General features: G+C 45.9%; 1 protein-coding gene across 3 annotated transcripts in view; it reads right to left on the bottom strand.

The window, feature by feature from the left end:
- Positions 1-21,565, bottom strand: part of LOC140907855 (vasoactive intestinal polypeptide receptor-like) — a 177,035-nt gene extending 155,470 nt beyond the window's left edge. Inside the window, exon 1 of one of the 3 annotated variants that reach the window (XM_073334767.1) lies at positions 21,277-21,565. In XM_073334767.1, coding sequence (XP_073190868.1) covers positions 21,277-21,333 — 57 coding nt within the window. In that variant the 5' untranslated portion in view covers positions 21,334-21,565. Of the gene's footprint in view, positions 1-21,091; positions 21,160-21,276 lie in introns of those variants that run through there. The other 2 variants (XM_073334769.1, XM_073334768.1) reach the window with 2 other exon arrangements.
- Between the last annotated feature and the right edge of the window lie 6,152 nt (positions 21,566-27,717).

Here is a 27,717-nt window from a genome sequence, read left to right as displayed (position 1 = left end):
ACAGCAGCTGATGGTGGTAATTTCAGGGCAGTTATTTCCAAGTACAATGAGGAGTTAAATCTGAAAGGCTGAACTAATATATGACCAAGCACCTACTTGGTGCTTCCCCCATCCATTTTTAGTGTTAGCTCTCACTAGAAAAAGAAATGAGTTTGTGAGATGTTAAAACTGAGGTCTTGAGCCCTGGCAGTCATTGGCAACCTTATGGGACTTTAGCCGGGACCAGGGAAATATTCAGTGCCATTCCTGCCTGCTTTAAATAAAGCTCTGATGCTGTGCCCATTGGCTACATTTTCCCATTCTCTGCTTTAGCACGTTTGGTGCTGGTGCAAGATGCTGGATTCACGGCCCTGCAGACCAATATCTTCTTCCGATAAACAAAACGGGTCTAGGAAGGGGAACAGCCATATACATTTCCACACATTGCTCCAAGAAAGTCACTGAGCCCAGATCTGGCATGGCCCCATCTAGTGATGATAGGGTTATTTTGGCTTGGTAACACATACAGGCCTCTCCATCATATGAGATTAGCTGGTGCCAGTTTTAGTGATGGGGACTTAAACCACTAACTTTAGCACCTTCCACTACCAACTGATTCCACATAACATACCAACCTACTACTTCGCCTCCTGTCCTGAACCTGCAGAGTGGTGTTGCTCATGCCATTGTATGGTGGCCAGATACTACTGTCTTGGTGGCTCTATAAGTGCTAGAACTAGGGATGCTGGGCATGCTGCCACACCCCGTGGTTTGAAGTGGTTTCCATTATAGAGAGAATTTACAGTTTGGTTCAATGGCTTTCAGAACCCGCACTATGAAAATTGTTCCAGCACCTCTGGGTAAGTAGTAGAATCATAGAATTTCAGGGTTGGAAAGGACCTCAGGAGGTCATCTAGTCCAACCCCCCTGCTCAAAGCAGGGCCAATCCCCAGCTAAATCATCCCAGCCAGGGCTTTGTCAAGCCTGACCTTAAAAACCTCTAAGGAAGGAGATTCCACCACCTCCCTAGGTAACTTACATTTCAGTGCTTCACCACCCTCCTCGTGAGAAAGATTTTCCTAATATCCAACCTAAACCTCCCCCACTGCAACTTGAAAGCATTACTCCTTGTTCTGTCATCTGCTACCACTGAGAACAGTCTAGATCCATCCTCTTTGGAACTCCCTTTCAGGTAGTTGAAAGCAGCTATCAAATCACCCCTCATTCTTCTCTTCTGCAGACTAAACAATCCCAGTTCCCTCAGCCTCTCCTCGTAAGTCATGTGTTCCAGACCCTTAATCATTTTTGTTGCCCTCCGCTGGATTCTTTCCAATTTTTCCACATCCTTCTTGTAGTGTGGGGCCCAAAATTGGACACAGTACTCCAGATGAGGCCTCACCAATGTCGAATAGAGGGGAATGATCACGTCCCTCAATCTCCTGGCAATGCTCCTACTTATACAGTCCAAAATGCTGTTAGCCTTCTTGGCAACATGGGCACACTGTTGACTCATATCCAGCTTCTCATTCACTGTAACCCCTAGGTCCTTTTCTGCAGAATGGCTGCCTAGGATCTATATAGACTGTCAAGACCTGATTTGAAGAGGCATCCAGTACTCCACAGTTCCAGCTGAAGTCAATGGGAGACGTTGGTGCTCTGTAACCCTGAAAATCAAGGGCTAATTCTGTAATGCACTGGGGGGGGGTATGCACAAAGCACTTGGTTAATCTCTAATAATGTAGTTCTCCCCGCCCCCCAGCAATTACAATTCTGTTTAATGTCACTATATTGTCTATTTAGGAGCCATGTTCTTTAATCTCCCACCTTAGATCAAAATGGTTTTTAAAATGTCCTTCCCAACCCCATTAAGAGAGGGATGAGGGCACACAAAATTGCAGCTAAGCGTCCTCCGGGAGGGCACAGTACAGTTTGAGAAAGCACAATGTACTTACATAATTGAAAATGAGGAAGGTTGCTTAGAGAAAGAGGAAGTTGTACACCGCCACCTGCTGAACACAGAGCTTGGATTTCAGAACAAATCACTCAGGGTTTGCCATTTGTGCTGTACTCTGTGGCCACTTAGAACTTCCCAACATATGTGGGGATAGAGCCAAACTCCTCCTGCTCCTAAAGCACAGCCCCCCACTACTGAGCTAAAGGAGAGTCTCCCTTGGGTCTCAGCAGTGTAAGGCCTATGATACATTGTTCTCTGGATGTAATCAGAACTACTGAACTTATACACACCAGCTAGTTCACAGCACTATGCAGCAGATACATCTGTTTGGCGCGCCAACGCACCTTCCAAATCTCTTTGCTACGTTACCAACTTTGGGCAAACGCTGGCTATGTTTTGAAAGGTTGTTTCTGAAAGGGCAGAGCCAGCCAACAGCTTTATTGTCACACCTTTCCGGATGCATGTGTGCTATCTAGGCAACTAAAGCGTTGTTACCCTTGTTGTGTGAACTGATGGCAGCAGAAGTGTACCTGGCATACCCTGATAGAGGGAATCACCCTCAACTGCATGGCACTTGCTAGGCAGGGGACATGGGTTCCAAAGTCCAGTGAGTTGACAAACACACACACACGCACGCACCTACCTACCTGGTGGTGCAGGTCCTGTTTAAGTGTCTTAGACACCATTTGACCTTCTCTCTCTCTCCATGGTATAATAAAAGAGCTAATTTAGACTCAGTTGTGAGTCTTGTTATGTGCTGCAGAGCTGAAATCACTGATACATTGGTGAGGCCTCATCTGGAGTACTGTGTCCAGTTTTGGCCCCACACTACAAGAAGGATGTGGAAAAATTGGAAAGCATCCAGTGGAGGGCAACAAAAACAGTTAGAGGACTGGAAAACATGACTTATGAGGAGAGGCTGAGGGAACTGGGATTGTTTAGTCTGCAGAAGAGAAGAGTGACGGAGGATTTGATAGCAGCCTTCAACTACCTGAAGGGGGGTTTCAAAGAGGATGGATCTAGATTGTTCTCAGTGGTAGCAGATGACAGAATAAGGAGTAATGGTCTCAAGTTGCAGTGGGGGAGGTTTAGGTTGGATATTAGGAAAAACTTTTTCACTAGGAGGGTGGTGAAGCACTGGAATGGGTTACCTAGGGAGATGGTGGAATCTCCACCCTTAGAGGTTTTTAAGCTCAGGCTTGACAAAGCCCTGGCTGGGATGATTTAGTTGGGGATTGGTCCTGCTTTGAGCAGGGGGTTGGATTAGATGACCTCTTGAGGTCCCTTCCAACCCTGATATTCTATGATTCTATGATACCTAGGTCTAAGTATTAGACCTATTTTGATACAATGTCTCTATTCAAGAGACTGCCCAGTGTCCACTAGCAGTGAAGGTCCCCCACTAACAGCTGAATCACTGAGAGCTGAAAGCTGTGTTAAGTGGTGGGCCCTGAAGACATCTTGGTGAGTGGCCAGCTGGGCGGTTGGTGGAGAGGCACGACCAGCACGGTGGCTGTGGGGAAGGCACGGCAAGTGGCCAGCAGGGAGGCTGGCAGAGAGGTGCGCCGATTGGCTGGCAGGGCGACAAACGAGTGCCCGAGCAGTGGTTCCAGTAAGGTGCCTCCTTACCTGCCCCCTTTCACCCAGAGTGGGAGGTGAACTCTGCGGATGAACCTCTGAGCTCTGGGGCTGCACTGGCCAAGGACAGCAACTGTGAGTGGGGTGCAGAGAAGGGACGGGCACGTTAAAGGGACTTTTGGGTTGCTGGACTTAAGAACCTGAGGGAAAAGGACACTGCCCACTTACTTGGGAGTGGGTCTTTTGCTCATGGTTTATGTTTATGAATCTAGTTGTGGTGTTTTCCCAAATTAATGCTGAGTAACTTCCCTACTTTTAGTAAAAGTTTTTGGTACACTCAGACTCTGTGCTTGCGCAGGGGAATTATTGCCTCTTAGAGGTGCCCAGGGCGTGGTGTGTAATTGTCCCAGGTCACTGGGTGGGGGCTCGAGCCGGTTGTGTGTTGTTTTGTTGAAAAGGAACCCCTAGGTACAGAACCCAGTCTTTGTTGCTGCCTACTCTGACTGGCAGAAGGGTTACACACTAAAGAACTGATTTCACAATAACACTGTTAGAAGAAAAAGAGCAGGTTGACCCAGAGGTGGATTTGAGTACAGGCTTCTTTATTGCGATACTTGTTCCCCTCGATCCAATTGTCAAGTAAGCACTGAATTAGTTACAGCACATTCTTTATTGAAGTTAGTATGTAAATTCCTACATTTACTACAAACACCCCCAAAACCCTTACGGAGTAATAAGAATGCCCATACAATGAATATTAATAGCTCTATACTGAATATAATTATCCCTGCCCCGATCACTATTTACAGCTTTAGCATATTCCACAGATTATTTTTACTTTGAAGATACATTTCTTTGCTATAATTTCAGTCATGAACTCCCTGGATCAGCAGTTTGCAGAGAAGGGAGGAAGGGGCCATGACCCCCAACTTGCCTGTGTAGCTGGGAAAGGAAGTGGGGGGAAGATAACACTACTTTACCCCAGAAGGTATTCTTTAGATGCCCACATTCCTCAGGTAGCTGCAACCTTATCAAACCCTTAACAAGGAGAAGGGAATGGAGATTTAGGGTAGCCCTAAATCTATCAAGCACAGAGAGGTGTCTGCACTTTATCTATCAAGTGCAGAAGCAGTGCTCGCCTGTTCCTCTACTCCTTATAACCATCTCTGTTCACCAGCAGTCTCCCAGTTTTCTGCTTAACCCTTACGTATCCCAACAAACACCACCTCTTTGTCAAGCTCGGAAGCAGAGGACTTTTCTGCCTCTGCAGATTTGTTTGAGGGAAAGACAGGAAATGCCTGTTTCTCTAGAGGAAAGCTCTTTTTAATTGGACTGCGGTTGTTTTGGAACAACTTGAAGAAGTTGGAAGAGTATGGAGGAAATCAATAAGATTCATATTTTCTTTCCAGAAATGCAAGGATTACAAGACACAGAGCCCTTCTGCTCAGTAGCATTGGTGATTTGGGGTGACGTTCCCAACATCCTCTCTCTGCACTGATAACTCATTGAAGACAGTCCAAAGCCAAGGTCATTCTCTTGATATTCAAAGCTCTGTATGTCCTTGGACCTAGCTACCCGAGATCGCTTCTCCTTCTATGACCATGACCACCCTTCACAGCTACGATCCACTGGAACTGCCAACCAACAGAGGAAGAGCTCTGTCCACTGGAGATGGAACACCCATAGGAGCAGGTTCCAGATTATGACAGCTGAGCTAAGAATTAGAGCGGGGTGAAGTTTTTTGGATGGGAATTTCTTGACCAAAAAAAAAAAAAAATGCAGATTCGGGTTGATCAAAACATTTTGTAAATTTATTTTAAATTTGCCAAAATGTTTCGGTTGAAGAAAAGCCCCCAAAACATTCAGAGAGTTGAAATGTTTCATGTTGACATTTTGTCATCAAAACGTTTAGATTTTTCTTTTTAAAATTTCACTCCAATTTTAGTACTTAAAAAAAAAAACAGATTAAAAAAAACCTCTCAAAACCAAAGTGAAACGTTTCATTCAACCCAAAATTAAATGTTTTGATGGTTTAGGTTTGCTGAAAAATTCCTGCTGTGTGTCAAACCAAAACAATCCCCCTCCACACAAATCTTCAATTCAGCCACCAAAAGGAAAAACTGGTTGTTTGCTCAGGTCTAATAAGAATGACTCTGCCTGCATTCAGAATTAAATACAAAACAAATCTCTTTGCCTCCTCTTTCCCCACAATAGCACCTTCATCCTCATACCCGTGTGTATGTGAGATATATATATCTCCAGAGAGAGATGTATCTTTGACTAGGTGTACTTGGTTCTGCCTCAGCACAAGGGGATGGATAGATGACCTCTCAAGGTCCCTTCAAGCCTTACATTTCTATGATTGTTTCTGCTTTTACTCAAGAGAGATCCTCAGATACTGCAGCACTGGGGGGCCATATAAGAAACTAGAGAAATGGAACACTGCCCTTCTCCAAACAGGGAGCTTTCTACAGTCACTGAAGCCCAAAACAGACACCTACAGGAGCAGATAGATAGACTCGGTGACCTCTTGAGATCTCTTCCAGCCCTACTTTTCTTTGATTCTATGATTCATGCCTAACAACAAAAGCAATGGAGTTGGACAACAAGAAACACTCGCACTTAAAGGAATTAGACTTCAAGCAGCCAGGGGAAGACAGAGTTTGGAAAACTGCAGGAGCACATTTATTCTATTAGCTGCAAGGAAACAATGTGCATTAGCCATGCTACAGAGTGCAGTATCTTATCCATGAGCACTTGTTGATTTGAAATAGACCAAGCTGCTTGACTGATTCATGTCTGCACAGGCAAAAGAATGTTAATTATGACAAAATGGTCCTGGTCTCTAAAAGGCCTGGAGATACATTACAAAGGCCCCATGAATCCTATCGATCTATGGCACTTCAGTACAGAAGAGGTGGAAAAGGACATTGGTTCAATCATGGACTTGCTCTTCTGTCTTCAGTGTCTCATTAATGAATGGGTCCTAAACAAACCTCACCCCTACTGGAAATGAAACAATGCTATGTGTTAAAACCTGAAAACCCATTGAGTAATGGCTGAGATTTTAGATCATATTTGTCAGTCATATTTATTTATTTCCTGGCACAGCACAATAGATCTGAAGAGAGTTCCTGCCCTGGAGAAATTACAGTCTATCAAACAGACATGGAAAGAGATGACTCCCTGTCATCAGCTGACCAGCTGAAACAAGCAAACCGTGAATGAAGCAAACAATCCATCTCGATTTAACCAGCAGAACATCAGCAGCAATGCACTGTGCATTTGGTGACCCGAGTTCAAGTGGACAGGACACCGATGGAATGATTGTGATAAGGAGACACAGGCCTTCAAAGTAAATGGTGACTGACGGAAAGGCTGCCACTAACATCACCTCCCATCCCGCTATATTGAACTTGTCAATTTATGTTGATCGAAAAACAGAATTTCCATCCCAAGTGAATATCAGATGCTTTCACGTTTGTTTGCATCCTGAATCAGGATGAAAAGTCAAAATATTGAAATTTGCCGCAAAATGAAAAGCTCTGAAAAAAAAATGTCCATTTGGAAATACTGAAACATGTGGGTGAGCCCCCAGACATCATGGAAGATGTAGTCCACCTGTGGAGCCCAGCCCAGATGAGAGAATGGGGACATGAGCCACTTGAACTACAACCTCCATGAGGTACCACAGCAGCTCAGGCTGATGCAGAGATTAATGATGGCAGGGTCCAAAATGTTTCACATCTCCTGACAGGGAAAAAAAATAAATCAGAAAGATCAGCATTTTCACCATTGAAAATGTCCATTTTGCAAAAACCACGTTTTGTCTGTTGAAGAAACGTTTTGATGGAAAATTCCCAACCAACTCTCTTGTCAACCCACCTCTCCTCTTGTAATACCTCCATGGGCTTTCCACTGCATTGAGGTGAAGGAGCTGGAACTTAAAGCCCTATATCACTTGACCTCAGCCTGGATCTCTAACCTTGTTTCCTTCAGCATCCCCCTTCCTGTTCTGCCAATTCCCAGCAAGAGTGGTAACTCTGGAGCTGGAGTATTTGAGTGAAGCTCATCCCTGGACGGAGCGCCACACCAATGGCCAGGCACTAGTTTGGTGAGCTGGGGAGTAAATGGTTTGTGCAGGATGTGAAACTTTGAGATTTCAAAAAAATTTCCTTCTTCCATTAACACCAAACCAAACCAAAAAAATACAAATAAAATAAAACAATCTTCAGAAGGTTTTGGTTATGAAAAACCAAACTCAACAGCCCTGAATAGTCGATAGTCATCTGGTTCTGGCATGAACCCCAAAATGTGGGGTTGAACCCAAGTTCAAGTCACCACTGTGACTCAGGGTAGAAGAGGGAACTGAACTTCAACTTCGGTCTCTTGTATCTTCGTTGCGTTACCAGGCTGGGCAGCATTCTGGGATGTGCTGTGCATGCTCTCTCTTGCTTTGATCAGAAATTCCATCCCGGACCTGAGAAAACATTGCCAACAAAAGCTTTGTCAAAGCTGGTCCATTCCCACATCCTGTTGGTTTCTGCTTCAGTGAATCAGCATTTTCTAATGAAAAACTATTTTGTTGAAAAATTCCCGATCAGCTCTGCTGATGAGTCCCTGCTCAGTCTTATTTTGAGGACTAAGGCGGTGTCTAGATGCACAGGGCTGAATACCACCCTTAGGGGAGGGCAGTTTTGGTCTAGGAAGCTCTCCCTTTGGAGGACACTGAGCTCTGCAGAAACAGTAAATGACAAACTGGGCATCATCACTGGCAAGACCGTAGTTAACATGGCAGCTAAATGCTCTTGACATGTGGACGGTAATAACCAAGGGAGTGGTGTTAAAGTTATACTTGATCTGGGTGCCCTCTTGCTGTGCGGAGTGGCCATGCTCATTACAGGACCCTCTAGGCGTATGTGTACATTGCCTGAAGCAGCGACCCTCCCAGCCTGGGTCAACAGGCTTGGCCTCGAACTAGTGCCTTAAAAAAATAGCTCTGGAGACAGCACTCACCCCTCTCCCTAGGCTTCAGAGCCCAAGCTCTTATATTACACTTGCAGATCCTTGAGGAAAGAGTTGAATAGTGTCAGGCCCTGTACTGATCCCTGTGGGCCACCACCAGACTCCCCCATTTAAGGATGGTTCCCCCACTGACAACTACTTCTTCAGATCTCTCACTTAGCCCAGTGTTAGTCCATTTAACATGAGAACGGCCATACTGGGTCAGACCAAAGGTCCATCTAGCCCTGTATCCGGTCTTCCGACAGTGGCCAATGCCAGGTGCCCCACCCCAAACTCCAATGTCTACATAGCTATTTTTAGCACAACAGTGTGAGCCCGAGTCTGTTGACCCAGGCTGGGAGGCTTGCTGCCATGGGCTAGACGTCCCCTAGACATCCCAGTGCAGATTGGGGCCCCATTGTGCTAGGTGCTCTACATACAGTCCCTGCCCCAAAGACCTTGCCGTCTAACCAAAGAGCAGGAGAAAGGCAGCCTCGTTATCCCTCTCTTACAGCTGGGGAACTGCAGCGCAGACAGATGAAGGGACATGCCCAACGTCAGAGTTTGTGTTGCAGAGCCAGGAATTGAACCCACGGCTCCTGAGTCCCGGTCCTGTGCCCCCTACAGCGGCTGAGCGTAGGGTTTGACCTCTCTCTGTTAATTAAAGCCCCACGCCAAGTAGATGCCGGATTTCTGGCTGTTGGCTGCTTTGCAGGGCATGTGGGCATTTATTTTTAGTTGCATCATCCTCCCGCTGGCTGGGCTGCATCCAATGGCTGTGTTATATATTTTGGGTTTGTGTTCACAGCCGATAGCTGAGGAAGCCTGAGTGGTATATTGGCAGAGAGGAAATAATTACAAAACACAGGAACTCCAAGATGCCAGGGGTGTAACACCCAATCCAGGCAGCTACAGTGAAATGTGTCATTGATTTGTCATCAAACAGAGGGAGTGGAAGGGAACTGGAGTCAAACACACAGTTGCCTTTTTGTTTGTCCATAACAAATCCTGCCAGCGCCTCTGGGGTAGACGGATAAAAGGCAAGACTTTACTGCTGCCTTGTTATACGAGAAGGTGGCCGGGACACAAACCCATTCAATCAGGTGGCTGCAGCCTCACTTTCCCCATACACTAGTGCTGCTTCTCCAAAGCTAAGCTGTCCTTAAGGCGGCAGATCTGGCTATGGAAAGATTCCTGTGGGGCACCAATCCAGCACCAGGATGGCCTGAGAATCAGGGGAGCACAGAAGGTGTTGCAAAGCTATTTGTGCATCCCTTTTCAGCTCAGGACCTGGTCCCGTGTAGCTAGAGCTGACAGGGTTCCCGTTAGATACTCTCAGATGAGTTACAGCTTTGCCCTTCTGGAGGAAGATTTCATTCCACAGTCATAACAAACGGAGACACTAAATACCAACCTGGCACCTTGCGGATACGTGCACAGATCTTATCAACAGTATCTAATTCACTGCAACGCCAGTTGCCTGCTGTGTTCATTGGCTGGTAGGATCTGAAATCCCACAAAGAATCTCTCCTTGGAGTCATTACAAGCCCCACCCCTCTCTCTTTTCTGTCCCCATTTTCGGTTGTTTTCCATTCTGCATATGTTGGCGTTCCAGAGTTAATAAGTCCCTGTGAATTGCCTGAGGCTTATTTCCTTTTGAACATTATAATCCATGAGTCTGTCATTTAACTATTTTCCCACAAGAGAATTTTGTGCTTCTGGAAGATCGTGCAGCAATAAGTCCTTGGGTTTGTCTTATCCTTGTCGTGAGGCTGCAGGATTTAAAAAAAAGTCAGCTCTGTGTCATCCAGAAGATGATGCCTCTGGCAGTATAGTGTTCCCCTAGCAGTATTCGGGGGGCAGGGGTCATTTGAGACTCAAAGGAAAGAGAGCGACCTGCTGAAGTGCCAACATCACTGCCTTCTGCATCTGGATGTCCCCTGGGGATTTCCCATCCACAACACTGACCAAGCTTGTATGTTCCGGTAAGGGAGTTAGGGCTCAAAATAATAATAAGTGAACACCATGGACCAGATCCTCAGCTGGCGTATGTCTGTAGACGATGGACTTTATTGGAGCTCCGCTGATTCACATCCCGTAAGAGTTGGCCCACTGTCCCTGCAAAAAGTATCCCAAGTATTGCTCCCAAGATCAATGCACACTAAGAATGACGCTGTACAGAGTGAGGCTGGAGACAAGCTAGAATATATTTGTTGCTAAAAGAAGGGCACAAACGCTCATTTCCCTGACAGGACTCATGAGTGAGGGGTCATATGGAAAGAATTCCTCGGCAAGCAGACGCACAGTGCTTGCCCTATCCGTGGAGTAGAGATGCTGAAAGGGAAAAGCCTTGTAGGGAGAAATTTTGCAAGCTACGGGAATCTGCCATCCCAGGCATTGCATCTGGAAACAAGAGGATCCCAGAGAACTGACAGCAAAATACAGTTGAGGGGATCATTTCAGCAATGGAATTAGATGCATGGCATAGCTAGGCCACACACAGCACTGCAGAACTGTTTAATATCATGCCTGAAAAATGCAGGCAGCATAGCTGGAGACTCCTCGGCATGGCAGTAATTCTTCACGTGATTTCTGACCTCCGTCCAAACTCCGGTGAAACCAGGAATGGCTTCAACAGAGACTTTTTTGTGCTGCTGATTTTTCCAGGTGGAAAAAGACCATACGTCTGCTGTGCGGACATCCTATGGTCCTATAATGCTTAGGCCGCAAAGGCTAAAATCAAGGACAACCTAAATAGTGGTTGCATATTGGGTGCGAGCGAGACAGAAAATGGTGTAAGCAGCATAGAAGAGTAACTAGCACTGATTTGGTGTTCAATAATAATGCCTAGGTCTTTTCAGCAGTGGATCTCAAAGCGCTTCCCAAAGGAGATCATTACTGCCATTTTACACATGGGGAAACTGAGGCACAGAGGGGCAGTGATTTGCCCAACATCACCCAGCAGCATGACCAGGAATAGAACCCATGTCTCCAGAGTCCCAGTCCAATGCTGTAGCCACGATGAATAAACCACTGGCCTCTGTTAGCTCAGTGTGGATTCAGTCGAGCCCTGTTCTGCTGTGTACCACAAAGGGGTGGAGCTCCCGAGCTGGGGATTCTCCCATCAGAGGAGACTAACAGACCTAGCTCCAACACTACCCCTGCAATCCTCAGCATGAGGGCATCGGGATTATTGAAGGGAAGGGAGCCTGGCTGGACAACACTGCTCCAGCAATCCCTAGCTGGCAGATCCTCCCTAGGAGCCATACCTAGACCCAAGTAGTTCAGTGCAGCCCTCTGAGAAATAGCTTTCACACACCCCCTCTCCAACATCTCAGTTGTACTCCGTAGATATGGCCACAGCTGAGGTTGAGGCCTGGGTATGCAAAGCAAGTATAAGGATGCTCTCTGTGGGGACCAGACTCAGTCCTTCATACAAGCAGGTGCAACTCCCAGTGAATTCAATGGAAGTTGCATTTAGGCCAGGGGCTGAATTTAGTCACAGGTGTACCGAGGATGGTGCAGGCTTATGATAAATGATGGTGCACCTGATCTATATCCTATTCCAAGCTAAACGTGTAAGGATGTCTAGAGTCAACGTCACACAAGATTTTTTCTTCTAAATGGTCATTTTCAGATGCTCAACAGATCTTCAACAGATTTTTATCCTTTGGGTTCAAACTTGGCACGTTTTTTCTTGGCCCGGGAATGGATTTATTTGTACATAAACTTTGAGCCAAAATGGTCTGGCTGTTTTCAAGAAATAGTGGAAACAAAGTCCACTTTTGACTCTATGCACTGAATAAATCAGGGGCCCAGCCAAAACAAAACATTATGTGAGCATGTCATTAAAGTCTGTTGTAATGCACGTAATAAAGAGGTAGATTTAAGGTTGCATGGGCTGCCTTAATTTTTTGACATTTCCTCACTTTTCAGTGCTTTGTAACCTTAATGCTCTTCTAATGTAGTTAGTTGTATGGAATTTCTTAGATTGCTTACATTAGACAGATGAGGACATTTATTATGGACACAGTAACAATAGAATAACAGCAAATCTGTAATTGTTGGTTATGATATAGACTATGCATTAAAAACATCTCTTAAATACAGAATAATGTTTGCGACCCAAAGAAATATATTTTAAAGGGATATTCTGCACATTCAGGTTTTACAGATGAGACACAAAATTCTTGATATTTTTATCTCCAGTGTGTTCTAGATGTATGCTTTCCAGGTAACATTTTTAAATGTGTGATGATTCCTATGTTTAGGGTCTGATTTTATAGCGAATTACACGTGACTATCAGGAGTAATAATTCCCGCAGAGTCCCTGGAATTATACCACTGTAAAACTAGAAGAAGAGAATCAGGCTCATAAAATTGAACAAAGAAACTTTGCGAATAAGGCATGAGAGCTTGAGCCAATGTAAATCGGTGTTGCAGCTAATGGGACTATGCCAATTTCCACCAGCTGAAGTACTGGCCTGATATATTCAGTTCCAGAAAGGAAGAGGGGAGTCTATAGGTCTGATTCTGTTCTCACTTACATGGAAGTAAATTAAGAGTCACTCTGTTAGAGTTAATGGAGTTACGCCAGTTAAGACTGGCATAAGATCAAAATGCGTGCGCATGAGAGCTATGTGAATGACTCAGTTTGCTGTTTGTTTGCAGCACACACACAAAAATTGTCTTGGGTTGATCCTGAAATGTGAACTTGGCAGCCAATGAAACAATTGAAAAAAAAAAAAAAAAAGAAAATTGTCTCAGGTCAAATCCCAAAACATTTCATTTTTGAATTTTTAAAAACTTTGAGTTTAAAATAAACTTGAAGTTAATTTGTTTGTAATAAAAAAATCAAAATGTTTTGTTTCAAAAGTAATGAAACAAAATGTTTAGATTTCTTTTAGCTGCCTTTAGGTCTTTTTTTTTTTTTTTTTTACCAAAACCAATCTGGTGAAATTGACACAAATTCATGACATGTTTCGGTCAACCTGATCTGCATTGTTCAGCAAATAAAACTTTCATCTGAAACGTTTCACCCCACTCTACCCCGATGACACTTTCTTCTCTGATCCTGTTCCTATCCTGAAGTTCACAGCAATTTGCTATCAAAGTAGAATTAGGGTCTCCATGTCGATCTTTCATTCCATCTGTGAAATCTATTAGAAGAAAAAAAAATCCCACACGAATCAGATTTCATTCGGCTACCTGAATGCGAATCCAAATAAAAAGCTCTGTCTGCCCGGGACAGATGTGGTGAACATGGAAGGATAGGTAACTCCCTGGGCATAAGAAAATGCATGCAATGTGACTTATGACACAGTTTAGTAATGTTTACAATAACCATGTTGAGTTGATTGGGTATGGTGTTTTTTTCTAGCATAAAATACGTGTGGGTTTTTAAAATACATATAGCGCATACGGGCCAAAATACGTCTGGGTCCTGGAGATACAGTAGGTATAAAATGCTATCCCTGCACTGCCCTAGTATTCCAGTTTAAACCAGCCCTACACCCACAGACACATAGACAGTTCCTTGCACATTAACTGCGTCCCTGAAAGCACTTCATAAAACCAACAGCCTGAAAATTACAGGACCTAATTTCACGACATTAACTTTTCACCACTGTCACTTCACTGATTTCGAGGGAATGGCTCCTGATTTACACCAACGTGACTGAAAGGCAAAATAGGACAGGGAGGAGTGAATATCAGCTGCATGCAGTACTAGACCTTCACAGAATTCCTGTATGCGTAGCCACATCTCAAACCAAGATTGCTTCCCGCAGTTTAATAAATGTTCTGATGGGCCATTTACATCAGATCAGGCTGGCATTTATTGTAATGTAATTGTTATCGTGATTGTGGCTCCTCTTCCACTGTACAGTTTTAGTTACAGGACTAAGCAGTTTAAAAGTAATTTGCGACACAGATAGGAGGCTGTAGAGCGCTTGAATCATGTTCTAGTTTCAGTAACGGGAACTCTAATGCCTTTATTATTATTAACGTCCTTATTAGAATAAAACTTAGCACTTATTTATATCTACCATTCTAGATGCTTTTAGAACATTTAAAACACAATCCTGATCCAATCCAATTTTATCTAGTTAAGTGAATAAAGGGACTGCCCAGGGATTAAGGAAGCATTTGGCAAAGCAATCAATCAATTAGCAGTTCATAGAATATCAGGGTTGGAAGGGACCTCCAGAGGTATCTAGTACAACCCCCTGCTCAAAGCTGGACCAGTCCCCAGTTTTTGCCCCAGATCCCTAAATGGCCCCCTCAAGGATTGAACTCACAACTCTGGGTTTAGCAGGCCAATGCTCAAACCACTGAGCTATCCCTCTCCCCAACACCACTCCACACCTCAAACTCCCACCTCCCACCAAAGCACTCTGTGAACACTAATGAATTAGTCCTCCCTGTGTGCGAGAGAAGTATTATCCTGATTACACAGAAGGGAAAACTGAGGCGAAGGAAACCATCCAGGGATCTGTGGCAGTCAAGCATAAAACCAAGTGAACCAGCAGCACGTTGCAGGCAAAGAGGGGTGAGGAACAGAAGATTGCTTAACCTATAAACAGAGGTCCACACCTGCCATACTTCTCTGCTGTGCAAATAACCACTTTAATATTGGATGAGGGCTAATGTAATCATCACTATCATTTGTCTTCCTAGGTCCTAGTTCAATACCTTGGATCAGATCCTGCTTCCAATGAAGTCAACCAAGGCCTCATTTTCAGAGTACTCACAGCTCCCATTTACTTTGACTGACATTATGGGCAGTCAGTACTTTTGAAGATCAGGCCCTCTGAGTTTGAGTGCATGGAGAATGCAAGATCAGGGAAATATTACGAGGAAAAATGTTCACCTAACAGTGAAAGAACTCCCCTAAACTGATGTAGGGCAGATGTACAAGCACTGGGATGATGGTACAATGGTCAGAACTTTCCTCCCCCCTCTCCCTCTTTGCAATCACCCTTTTCCTGGTGATCATGGCATGCACCAGAGGATTTGTTGCCAAGTAGTTTCAGTTCTGCTAACCAGAAGAGAGATTTCTGTAGTCACAAAGCACTTTCCTCTGCATGAAAAACCTTCTCATCATGAGTCAGACAGATAGTGAATAGGGCCACCCAGCCTCAGAATGAGTTGGGCTACACATTTCGCTTCCACACTTTTAAGGCTACATTTACCACATTTCCCTTTTTAAAGCAAAATGACTGGGCCCTGGATTCGGATTTCCCTGACACCAATGCTGGTCAGGAGTGATTCCATTCAAGTCAACAGAATTACAATAGCGTGAAGCTGGCATGACAGTGGCATTGGACCCGTTGCGTTTGGAAAGTGGGCTTGCCTCTGACACTCGTCGCACAATGAGTTAAAGATTCTCCAATCTGAGGTTCAGAACATATACAGCACTAAAGGTTGGAAGTGGCTTTTCATTACTGCAGCTGCGACCTAGAGAAACCCAAGACGAAGAGGTTCTCACTGGCCCATTCTGTACTTGGCCGCTCCTTCTAAGAATGTCAAGAAGAGGGCCAAGTACCAATTGCAATGTGATATTTTCTCCCTCTGTGGACATTTGCCCACTGTTCCATTGTAATGGACAGAAATGAAAGAAATTCAGATCCTGTTCTGCAAAGTTTACAGGCTAAGTATTGAGAATACAGACCACTCATAGTGTTTCTTATATGTACAGGTCTATATAGATCATGTATGAGGCCTGGGTGCAAGAACATCTTCTCGGATGTAGCTGGAAGATCACATATGCCACTAATGTGATCTTAGCTAGCTCTGAAGTTTGGTCACTAATTGTATGGGCTGATCTGAACCAGTAGCCCAGGGGTAAAGTCTCCATGGTCCATCACCAGAGCCCTTTTCTACCCATTCTGTTCACTTATTGGGTCTCATTTTCCTCTCACTTACAATGGTGAAAATCAGAAGTAACTTCACAGGAGGGTAGGAAAGATGACCTAGAGGAGGCATACTAGACTGGGCCTCAGGAAACCTTGGGGTCCATTTCTGACTCCAACACGGAGTTCCTATATGGCACTGAGGATCTGGACCTTAAAGTGGCATGACCAAAGGTATTTAGGCACCTAATTCATGTTAATTCCCATGGGAGTTAGGTGCCTAAATACTTTTGAGGACCTGGGTCATAGTTTACCCCAGGCCTCAGTTCCCAATCTGTCAAATGAGGATAATACCTTTCTACTTTAAATCCATTAATGCCTGTGAGACACTCAGGCAGGTCTTCACTACCTGCCAATCCGCCAGGTAGTGATGGATCTATCGGGGATCGATTTATCGCGTCTTGTCTAGATGTGATAAATCTATCGCTGAACGCACTCCCCCTCGACTCCGGAACTCCAGCTCACGAGAGGAGGAAGCGGAGTCAACGGGGGAGCGGCAGCGGTCGACTCGCCGCCGTCCTCACCTAAGATATGCTGACTTCAGCTACGCTATTCACGTATCTTAGGTCGACACCCCCCCCTGTGTAGACTGGGGCTCAGATACTGCAGTGATAAGGACTTTATACCTAGACAGAAGTCAATAGAGTTATACCAGTGTGAACTGGTTTAAGAGAGAGAGGAAGGCCTGTTAAATCTGTTCGTTTTTGTTAATCATTTGATTTGCATAGTTAGTACTCAAGGGAGGGTTACCAGGTAGCAACTGTGGAAAAAACAGGACACGGGGTGGGGGGTAATAGGCGCCTAGAGAAGAAAAAGTCCCAAAAAATGGGACTGTCCCTTTAAAAAGGGGACATCTGGTCACCGTAACTCAAGGCAAAAAAATTCCTGTCGGATTAGATTCATCTCCGGTGCAACGGAGTTGAAGTTACACTAGTTTGGCTCATAATGTTTTAAAAATGATTGTACAAAGAAACTGAGGCGGAAACACACACACAACCTGCCTGCCAGAGTATCAGGCAAGATTCTCTGTCCATGGTCCCATCTGACTCCAGATGCCAGTGGTATCTGGCACAGTAATATATTGCAATTCAGCAGTCCTCTCTCTTTCTCCATTCCGCAGACCACTTCATGGGAGAAAGACCCTCGCATGGACCCATTCCCCTCCCAGTATGCTCCGACCACCCCACCCACCCTCTCCCCCTATTTGGCTCTCAGTATTTTTCATGCTGCTGACCAAAAAATAGGACTCGCGATCCCTGGTGGTTGATGATCATCTTTTGAAAACCAGGGCTGAAGTGCCTGTGGACTAGAGTAACATTCTGCTAATGTTCATTCCAAGTACGACCCCTACCACTCCATTTTGCATTTAATTTTCTCTAGCTCTGTTAACCTCTAACCATAATGTTCTAAAAAGCATATATATGATGTAAACAGAATTCAGTGCATGTACCTATAGGCTGAAATAGTCAAAGGAACCTAGTTAATTGAACTGGGTGTTCAATTATCTTTGAAAAACTTCAACCACACACTGTGTATGATCAATGTTTACATACATATAATACCTCTTAGAGCAGCTTTGTAGCACGGCCAGCAAAAATCAAGGATTTTAAGTTTTATAAAGGGTTCTGTTATCATGAGGAGTTGCAACGTGTGTGCGGCAGATGGTAATAGCAACCTTCAGAAAGATGCTGGAATTACAATAAAGGTTTCTAAGGACAGTGAATACAATGGATCTTCTTTGAAAGAGTCGGTTTCTTTATATACATTTTCATCAACCCCCCTACCAATGAGTAGTGGAATGAAAGAGTCAGAAGTTGGCCAGTGGTTTTCACACAAGTCTAAATGGGTGCGGGTTACAGATGTATGGAATCATCCTGGGTCACTTAATTTGCAATTTGAGCACTGGAAAAACATAGAGCCTGATTTGGCATTCACTTACATCAATTTTACTCTGGTTTAACTACATTTCTGTAGGTGAAACAGGCCCAACACAGTTTATACTACACTGGCCAATTTGGCCAGCCCAGACTGATCTTTGAATCTGGAAGAAAGTGGAATTTGCAGAGCGATTTGAATGACTGAAATCTCATTCGACGCGTACATGCCAAAATACTTTCCACTAGTCATGTTCATGGCTCAGTTGACCAGATTCTTATTTTAGTTACACCACTGGAAAGTTGAAGTCAGTGACATTACCCTGGTTTTAAATCAAAGGTAAATGAAAAGATATCTATTGCTTTTCTCTGAAGCCTTCGGCACTGGCTGCTGCAAGAGGCAGGATAGCAGACAGTCAATCAACAGTTTGAAGTTATATATCCTGGTTTTCCTGTCTGAGTGTCTGAGTTATGTAGCAGCAAGGGGAAAGTTTACAAGAGCAGTTAAAACACCTGGCTACAATAGTTTTATGACACTGAACTTTTTGTTTCATACTGACCAGAGCAGGACTGCTATTTAAAACTTTTCAAGGACAGACCAATTAATCATCACAGTGAAATTAAAAGGAAAACTGCACTAAGCAATCCCAGATCCCATGGCAAAATTATCGCTGTTTCAGCTTTGGTTCTGAAATGCATTGCAACTCTTTGGATCTCTGGAGTTCTCCTTAGCATTCAAACACTGAGATCACCCCTTCTACAGCAATAGGCTCAGCATTCATATGTTAGCGAAGGCGTTTGGAAAAGCTGATCTCGGGCACTATTCTGTCTGCCCCATCAATAGAAGCTGAGGTCTAGCAAAGTCTGGTAAATATCATGAAAGTAACATAGGGGAAAAAATCAATGATCATTGCACTACAATGAGAAAATAAACAGTGATGTAGCAAAACAAGGAAACAGACAGTTAAAAGGAAGTCAAGGTTGACCCAGAAGAGCCGCTAGTTTATGGTTTGTTCTTATTAATCACAGAGCACCAGGAGGTTAGTGCTTGTAGGAAACACAGATAAAGACCCTGTCTCCACCCACAGGGTTTACAGTCTAAGGGCCCAATCCTGCAAACGCTTGCACAAGTAACTGGGGTAGCCTCCATAGGAGCTAAGGGTGCGGGGGGTGCTGCTGCTCCCCCTGGCTTGAAGTGGCTTCCATGATATCCAGAGTTTACAGTTTGGTTCAATGGCTCTCAGCACCCCCCACTATACAAATTGTTCCAGCACCCCCGGCAGCCTCTTTGACTGCTCACAGGAGTGAAGTTGCTACTGTGCCTATGTGTTTCCAAGACCGGGCCCCAGATGATTTCCTCACGCCTCTGGGATTGAAGTCAATGAGAATTTTGCCATAGATTTCAGTGGGAGCAGGATCTGGCTCGGATCCCTGTGCTTACATGAATTCCCCGTTTCCCCTCATCGTTTGCTCCCCAGCTCAAGTGCAGGACACCAGCTGTTTATGTCCTTCTCCAAAAGGAAAGCACCGACTTTAATTTATTCTGAAAATCTAACCCACCTGGGCTTTGGAACGGAAGATGCTGGATATTCCAAGCTGACCAAAAACAGAACTTGTTTCACTGTCTCATTTCACAGGCTTGGAGGAGAGGGGACATGGGAGAGCCATATGACAGAGGAAAGAAGCAAAAGCCAGGGTTGGGTGGCTCTGCCCATGCTGTGAAATTCCATTGAATTGGGCATAATGTGGGTTCTAGCCCACGAAAGCTTATGCCCAAATAAATTTGTTAGTCTCTAAGGTGCCACAAGGACTCCTCTTTTTTGCTGACACAGACTAACACGGCTACCCCTCTGAAACCTGTCTCCATTGAATTGGGTTGACTTTGTCCATGGGAGATCAGACTGGCTTCTAGGGGAAAACTCGGTCATGGAACTGAAGGGACAGCGAGCAAATGAAACCGACTCCCGTCCAGCAAACAAGGGCTAACCCCAGTCACCCCGAGCAACCTCACCACCACAACAGGGTGCCGCTGAAGGAATGTTGCGGGTTTATTGGTTATGAGAGGGAATGAATGCAAGCCAGGGTTTGAATTAAGGGGGCAAATGCAGCCTCAGCTGCCTCTCAATCCTCCTCAGTAAAATACAGCAATTAGCTTCATTGAATACGGTGCAAGGAGAGAAGCTTTAAGGAGCAGCCCCCCGGTTAAATATTCCAATAAGACCCGGTTTCCTACTGACAGTGAAATAACACAAATAATCAAACACTTGGAGAAGTAACTTCCCGGGTGGCTTCTGCATTGTCCTGCGGGGGCGGAGGGAGCCGGGCAAGCCTAGAGGCTTGATCCTGAAACGGGGATGGTGGACATCAGACAGACAGACAAGCCCCACTAGGCTATCAGGGGCACCCAGTTCCAGGCACTGGCGTACCCACCCGGTACATACCCGAGTGCTTTGCCCCGTTGAGAGTCAAATGACCTGAAAGCTGCAGCTTGCACCCAAGTGTATTCCACAACCAAACCGATCTGCCCCAACATTCAGAGTCCTCCGAGTTTCATCCCATTATTCGCAGCTCTCTAGCCGATTTCCCCCTCCCTGAGCTCTTTTCCAGGTCAAGGCACTTTCCAAGAAGCAAATGCTGCAGAAGAGGAAACAGCCTCCTCGGGCAGCCCCCCGCCAAAAAAACCCAACTAAACTAAGGTGACCCTCAGAGCCCCTTTCCCTGCAGGTTCCGCAGGACAAGCCCCGTGCCTGCGCGTCCCGAGACTGATCGGGCAGAAAGACGGGACGAACCTGCCCCTTCGCACGTCCAGGCACAACATTCGGAAGTCGGCGAAAGTTTCTCCCCGCAAAATCCCGGAATGAATGATCCGGCTCGGAGCAGGAAGACGAGCGCTCAGCTGCGCCCGGGCACACCGGGAAGGCACCGGGCGAGCGGAGCGGAGCACCACGGAGGCGCTCCGGGGCCGTGCACTTACCCAGGCGAGGAGGCAGCTGAAGACCGAGAGCCAAAGGCAGGCGGCTGGCGGCTCCATGCCGGCTGGGGTGGAGGGGAAAAGATGCCCCCCAGGACCGGTGCGCCCCCACGCCTGCCGCGGGGCGTTCAGGCCAGGTCCCCCGGGAGACGGATCCCGGCCCGGGCTGAAGTTGGGTGTTTCCTTCCCCGGGATCCCGGGGGCGGAACGCACCTGGCGCGGCTCAGCGCTGCCAAGCCCGAGCCATCCCCGCTCCTCCGCGCTGCCCCGGTGCCACTGGGAGCCTCCCCCCGCGCTCCGCGCAGCGAATCCCGGGCCGGAGGAGGAGGAGGCTCACGCCGCAGCCGGGCTGGGGCCAGCCCTGCGGCTCCGCCCTCCGGCTGGGGCGGACGGGCGCTGGGGGGCTCCCCGCGCCGGCCAATGGGAGCAGGCAGGTGCCCCGGGGGGTGGCTGCGGGGATCCGGCGGGGCGCGGGCCGACCGCAGGCAGCGCGGCAGGGGGAGGCGAGGGGGCGCAGCGGGGCTGGAGCGATGGATCCGGGGCAGCGGAACCGGGCCAGGGGATGTTCAGACGATTCGGTCCCGGCTTGATGCTGAGCTGGGCGCGTCCCTGGGCATTTGCGGACCCGGCCGTGTGGACAGGGACAGGGGCGCTGCCTGTTTGCGCCTTCCCCCCTGCAGAGCTCCAAGAAACGAGCCCCGCTTCGGCCTCCACCTAACGCTAATCCCAGCGCGTCGGGGAGCGAGCTCATTAAACCTCCCCTCTCCCGCTGCCTAGAGGGGGCGTGTCGGCCCATTTTATAGCTGGGTAAACTGAGGCAGGGAGGTCGGGTGTGCATCTTGGCGGGGTGTTAGACTAGATGACCCCGGCAGTCTGATGAAGTGGGTTCCGGCCCACGAAAGCTTATGCCCAAATAAATGTGTTAGTCTCTAAGGTGCCACAAGGGCTCCTGGTTGTTTTGCTGATACAGATTAATAGGGCTGCCCCTCTGAAAGCCTTCTAACCCTATGATTCTGTGAGCTGAGCGAGAGACTGGGCCTCAGAGCTGGATTTCTAGGCTTGCCCACAGTGGGTTGGTCCGGTCTGGCATGGGCCCATGTGGGGGGTGCCCTCTTGGCTGACACACTGGGGGTGAAATTGGGGGGACCCCAGCAGAGCAAAAACCAGGAGCTGCTACAGTTTGAGCTGATGAGCCAAGGTGCTGCAGAAACTCCTAGGACTTGTGGTTCTGGCTCAGCAGTGGGACCTGCAACACAGACGCCCCAGCAGGTCACGCTCCGGGTTTGGAGAATCAACAAAGGGCTATTGAGTGGAGCTTCCCGATAGAGGGATTAAATGCCCTGGTGAAAGGAAGAGTGTGGTGGTCAAGAGACAACCTGTCTGCTACTCCAAGCTCTGCCAATGGTTTGTGTGACCTTGGAACAACTACATAGAGCCCATTTACTCATCTATGAAATAGGAAGCATACCTTGGTTTCACCACCCAAAAGCATTTTGTGAGACAGACTCTCCCCGCCCCCCGCAAATCCTGAGATTTTACTTAAAAATCCTGAGATTAAAAAAACATGGGGGATTCTCTTTATTTGCCTTCTAAATTCTGAGCCTGTACAATTCACAGTGTCAGCTTTTTCTCCACAAACAGGAGGGCTACAAACTTCCTTAAAAAATGGAAGCTGAGAGTCTCACCTAATCACATGACTCCATGAGCTGGGGCTTTAAGAAAAACCACCAGGAGTCCTGGGTTACTTCCAATGATGCTGGGGAAATCAACTAACATTTGTAAAGTACTTTGAGAGCCTTGAATACAAGCTACACTGCTCCAAGAGGAAGCCTGGAGCAATCTGCTATGCAGGGGGCATATACCCACTGCATGGACGATGCAACTTTTTCACACACACACCCCCAGTGCAATCAGCAAACTTCATGGGCATGTTCAGAGAGACGGGGTCAGTGTAATGGCCACTCCTTGTTTCATCCCCTGCCCCTTGGGGTGATTTGCATTTCAGAAGGGGCTAGGAGGAAGGAGACCTCGGTGAGTGCAGGGATGATTAGCTGTCGCGGCAAGTCTTGCATCTTCTTCCCTCCCACCCGCCTCCCAATCTAGGGCCAGGCACTATTTGATCCTTGCTGTTGCTTCAATCTTACATTGTTTCTTTTTTCTTATGTTACTGGCTGCGCCAGTTCAGGCTAATGGATAGACCTCGGCCTTCCTATAAACATACACCACAGACAGAAACAGGAGTCATGCTTTCCATGCACTCAGGAAACTCTGAAGCCTGGCACCTTAGCACCATTCAGTTAAACATTCTAAAGCTACCACTCCCAGCGTAATTTATTGGGGAAGCGCTTTGGTGGATCAGGGCTCTCCTTCGGCCGAGTGCTTTGGCAAATGAAATGAAGAAAGAGCTTCCCTGGCTCCGATGGACTTGTTTTGTTTTTTTAATTGCTTTTACTCACTGTGACTGACATGCTAGGGAAAACAATCTCTTTTCTCTTTGAAGATGACTAGCTAAGGGGGAAACAATATTGTTTGTGCTGTTTTCCCCTCTTCCGTTTCTGCTGCATGAATAAGGTTTGAAATGTTAGGGGGGCTTTCTAAGAGTTTTTTTCATTTGCCCTTTTTGGTTTTGACATGACAAATTCCAGTCTCATTGGCTTTGTTTTTCCTGGAGGGTAACAGTCACCGGCATCGCAAAGAGAGACGAGAAGGTATTTGCATCCATTAATTGCACAGTTCTTTGAATATGTAACAATAAGGCCTTGTTATAAAATGACAAGGGAATGGCCTATTAGCTCGTAAATGGATCTCAAAGTTAGTAATAAACTTTTCCACTTGAATGCACCCATCCAACCATGCTAAGTGAAGGGTTTTATGCATCTGCTAAAGCTGTGCCCCTGGAGGGTAGAACTGGGGAGGTGCTGGCAAAGGTGACTCTTTGGACCTCACCAGGAGAGGATGTCCGAACCTTAAGCCACATCATGACACTGATTTTTAAGCAGAACGCCCCACTGGTTGCAATGGGGCATTTTTGAAGTAGGTGGGTTTAGTGAGCTAGGCTGGCCTTTTTCATCTCTCTCCGCTATGAATCTTTCAGTGAGGGCCTGATCCAACACCTGTTCAGGTCAAAGGAAGGCTTTCCACTGACTTCAGCTCGTCTTGGATCAGGCCTTTATGCCTGGTCCAGTGCTAGCTTCCCTCAGTGCTGTTTCTTAGCTCAACCTTCTTTCCTTCCCTAGGACAGACCCTAGGGTCCTACTGGGAGGAAGTCCCCAACATGTAATAGCTTTCTATCCAGACAAATACTGCTTAAACTGTTTGGTTTGGGGGATATTGCTTGAAAAAAATGAAGTGTTCTGCTGCTAATAGCTAGAAAGAAGACCGCACAAGAAGTTTTAGAAACAACAGAATCATGCCTAAAACCAGCATTCGATTGCTGAAGATTGTGTTGTCTGTTCCATGCACCCTTTGGCTGTGCTTCCAGAGCAGACACGTTGCCCAGGCAAGCATTGTGCGTCTGGGCTACCATCCCCACAGCATTTTTACTGGTGCATATAAATACCGAATAGCATAACATTCCATAGGATAACCATGAAATGCATTTCACGTTGTTCTACGCATGGAGATTAGAGACAGACAAATATCAGTCAATATCATTTATCAATTTATTCATTTATCAATTCAATATCAACAGAATTGCACAATTGGCTAGCAGTACTATAAACGGGAGGCCTTCTTCTAAGGCTTACGTATTGTCAAAGACTTGATGGACATAAGGGGGCCATACATTTTAGTTCTCTCCAGTGGGTTTTTCTAGATATGCCCACTGTCTTTTATTATAAAGATTTGGGGCCAGACCCTTAGCTGGTGTACATTGATTTACACCAGCTGCAGATCAGGCCCATAATTTCCTGATCAGATGACATATTAACTTTGGTGGCAGAAACCTACAGATCTTTGCACGCATTTTTATCACAAAGTAGAGCATAGAAGGGATTGGTAAAATCAAATAGGACATCTTGACAGAACAAGAAGCAATGGATTCAAGTTGCAGTGGGGGAGGTCTAGGCTGGATATTAGGAAAAACTATTTCACTAGGAGGGTGGTGAAGCACTGGAATGGGTTACGTAGGGAGGTGGTGGAATTTCCATCCTTAGAGGTTTTTAAGGCCCGGCTTGACAAAGCCCTGGCTGGGATGATTTAGTTGGTGTTGGTCCTGCTTTGAGCAGGGGTTTGGGCTAGATGACCTCCTGAGGTCTCTTCCAACCCTAATCTTCTATGATCTTGTCTGTAACCCTGTTGGGATGCTCAGCTAGAGATACCCTCTGATCCATTTGAAGTTCACTAGTTTCATAGGGCCAGATGCTAATACCTTACTCACATGGAGTAATACCTTAGCCACAAAAGTGATGTGAAGGGTGGAGGAAATGCATTACAATCAGAGACTACTGATCTCAATCTGTTCAGTTTACCAAAAGAAGATTAAGAGGTGACTTGATCATGGTATATAAGTACCTTAATGAGGAGAAAATACAGGCTACAAAGGGGCTCTTTAATAGAGCAGAGACTGACAGAACCACCAGCAAAGGCAGGAAGCTGGAGCCTGACAAATTTAAATTAGAAATAAGGGCCAAAGTTTTAATAGGGAGGTTGTTTAACTACTGGAACAAGCTACCAAGGGAAATTCTTCATCTCTTAATGTCTCCAAATCAAGCGTGGATGCCTTTCTGGAAGAGACACACACAGGCTTGTCAAACACAAGTTATTGGGCTCAATACAAGGGTAACAGGTGAAGTGTAATGGCCCGAGATGTGCAAGAGGTAAGATTACATGATCTAATGATCCCTTCTGGCCTTAAACTCTGTGAGTCTGTGAGGGCTTGTTTACACAGAGCAGCAAAGTGCACTATTCGGGTGTGAGTTCTAAAGCACACTGACATGTTGTACTGTCACCGGTCCGTGTAGACTCTGCTGGCGTGTATTAAACGTTCCCTAGTGCTGCTTGAAACAGAGATTCTTTAAAGTGCACTAGAGAGCTTTTAATAAGTATCGGTCGGCTCCACACAGACCAATTAGTGGGCAACGTGTTAGTGTGCTCCAGAAATCACACTCCCGTAGTTCACATTGTTACGCTGTATAGACAAGCCTGGAAATATCCTCACTGGAAATATACTCATTTTTGAAGTAGGTGGGTTTAGTGAGCTAGGCTGGCCTTTTTCATCTCTCTCCGCTATGAATCTTTCAGTGAGGGCCTGATCCAACACCTGTTCAGGTCAAAGGAAGGCTTTCCACTGACTTCAGCTCGTCTTGGATCAGGCCTTTATGCCTGGTCCAGTGCTAGCTTCCCTCAGTGCTGTTTCTTAGCTCAACCTTCTTTCCTTCCCTAGGACAGACCCTAGGGTCCTACTGGGAGGAAGTCCCCAACATGTAATAGCTTTCTATCCAGACAAATACTGCTTAAACTGTTTGGTTTGGGGGATATTGCTTGAAAAAATGAAGTGGTCCTATTGATTTTGGTCCATGAATGGTCCTATTGATTTTGATGGGACCCTTTGAGGAGCTGTTACTCAGTGGAACAAATGACACCAGCATCTGACCCAAGGTGAATTACCTGCCGTTTCCATTCTAACCATAGGTTGTCATTTGTAAAGAGCAAATGGAAGTGGTTGGGTCTCAAGGCTATGGGACTTGAGTGAGAATGTTTTATGAACCTATGGGTAAGTGGCAGTGTTATGCTAAATAAGCTGTTAAGAATAAGGAAAGAGTATACAAGCCATTAAAATGAAATTAGCTGTCTAGTGTTCTTGTAAACAAGTGTCAAGGTGTATGGACGGGCTATAAAATACCCACCGAGAGCCTTTTCGTAGGGTATGTATAGCAATCAACACCACACAAGGGAAGGAAGCTCAAACATCTACCAGTTGTTTCAATGACTGAATAATAAACCCTGGGTTTGAACTAACAAATTCACTGCTGATTAATGGTTCCCAATGAGCAATTGTACCAAACAACAATAAGGAGAAAAATCAGGCCAGCTTCTTAGCTGGTTTAAATCACCTAGCTCTGTAGGCTTTAATGGAGTTTTGCCAGTTTACACCAGCTAGGAATCTGGTCTCCTGAATCTAGATTGAACTTTCTTTTTTTCCCTCATGCACTGTTACAGAACAATAATGATTATTATTTCTTATTTGTATTGTAGTGGCATATAGGGGCCACAGTCATGGACCAGGGCTCCATTGTGCTAGGCACTGCACAAAGAAACAAGCCAGTCCTGAAGAGCTTATAGTCTAAGACAAGACCCAGATGCATACAGAGAGACAGGGAGCACAAAGAAATAACAAGACAGGACTGATGGGCTCAGTATACCAGTAGCTGATCCATTGTCCAGTGTTTTGAAGGTATAGTGTCTAGGAATAGGGTTCAGAGTAGCAGCCGTGTTAGTCTGTAT

This window comes from Lepidochelys kempii, chromosome 2, assembly GCF_965140265.1.
Source record: "Lepidochelys kempii isolate rLepKem1 chromosome 2, rLepKem1.hap2, whole genome shotgun sequence".
Taxonomy (NCBI): Eukaryota; Metazoa; Chordata; order Testudines; family Cheloniidae; genus Lepidochelys; species Lepidochelys kempii.
This window is presented reverse-complemented; position numbering and strand designations above follow the sequence as displayed.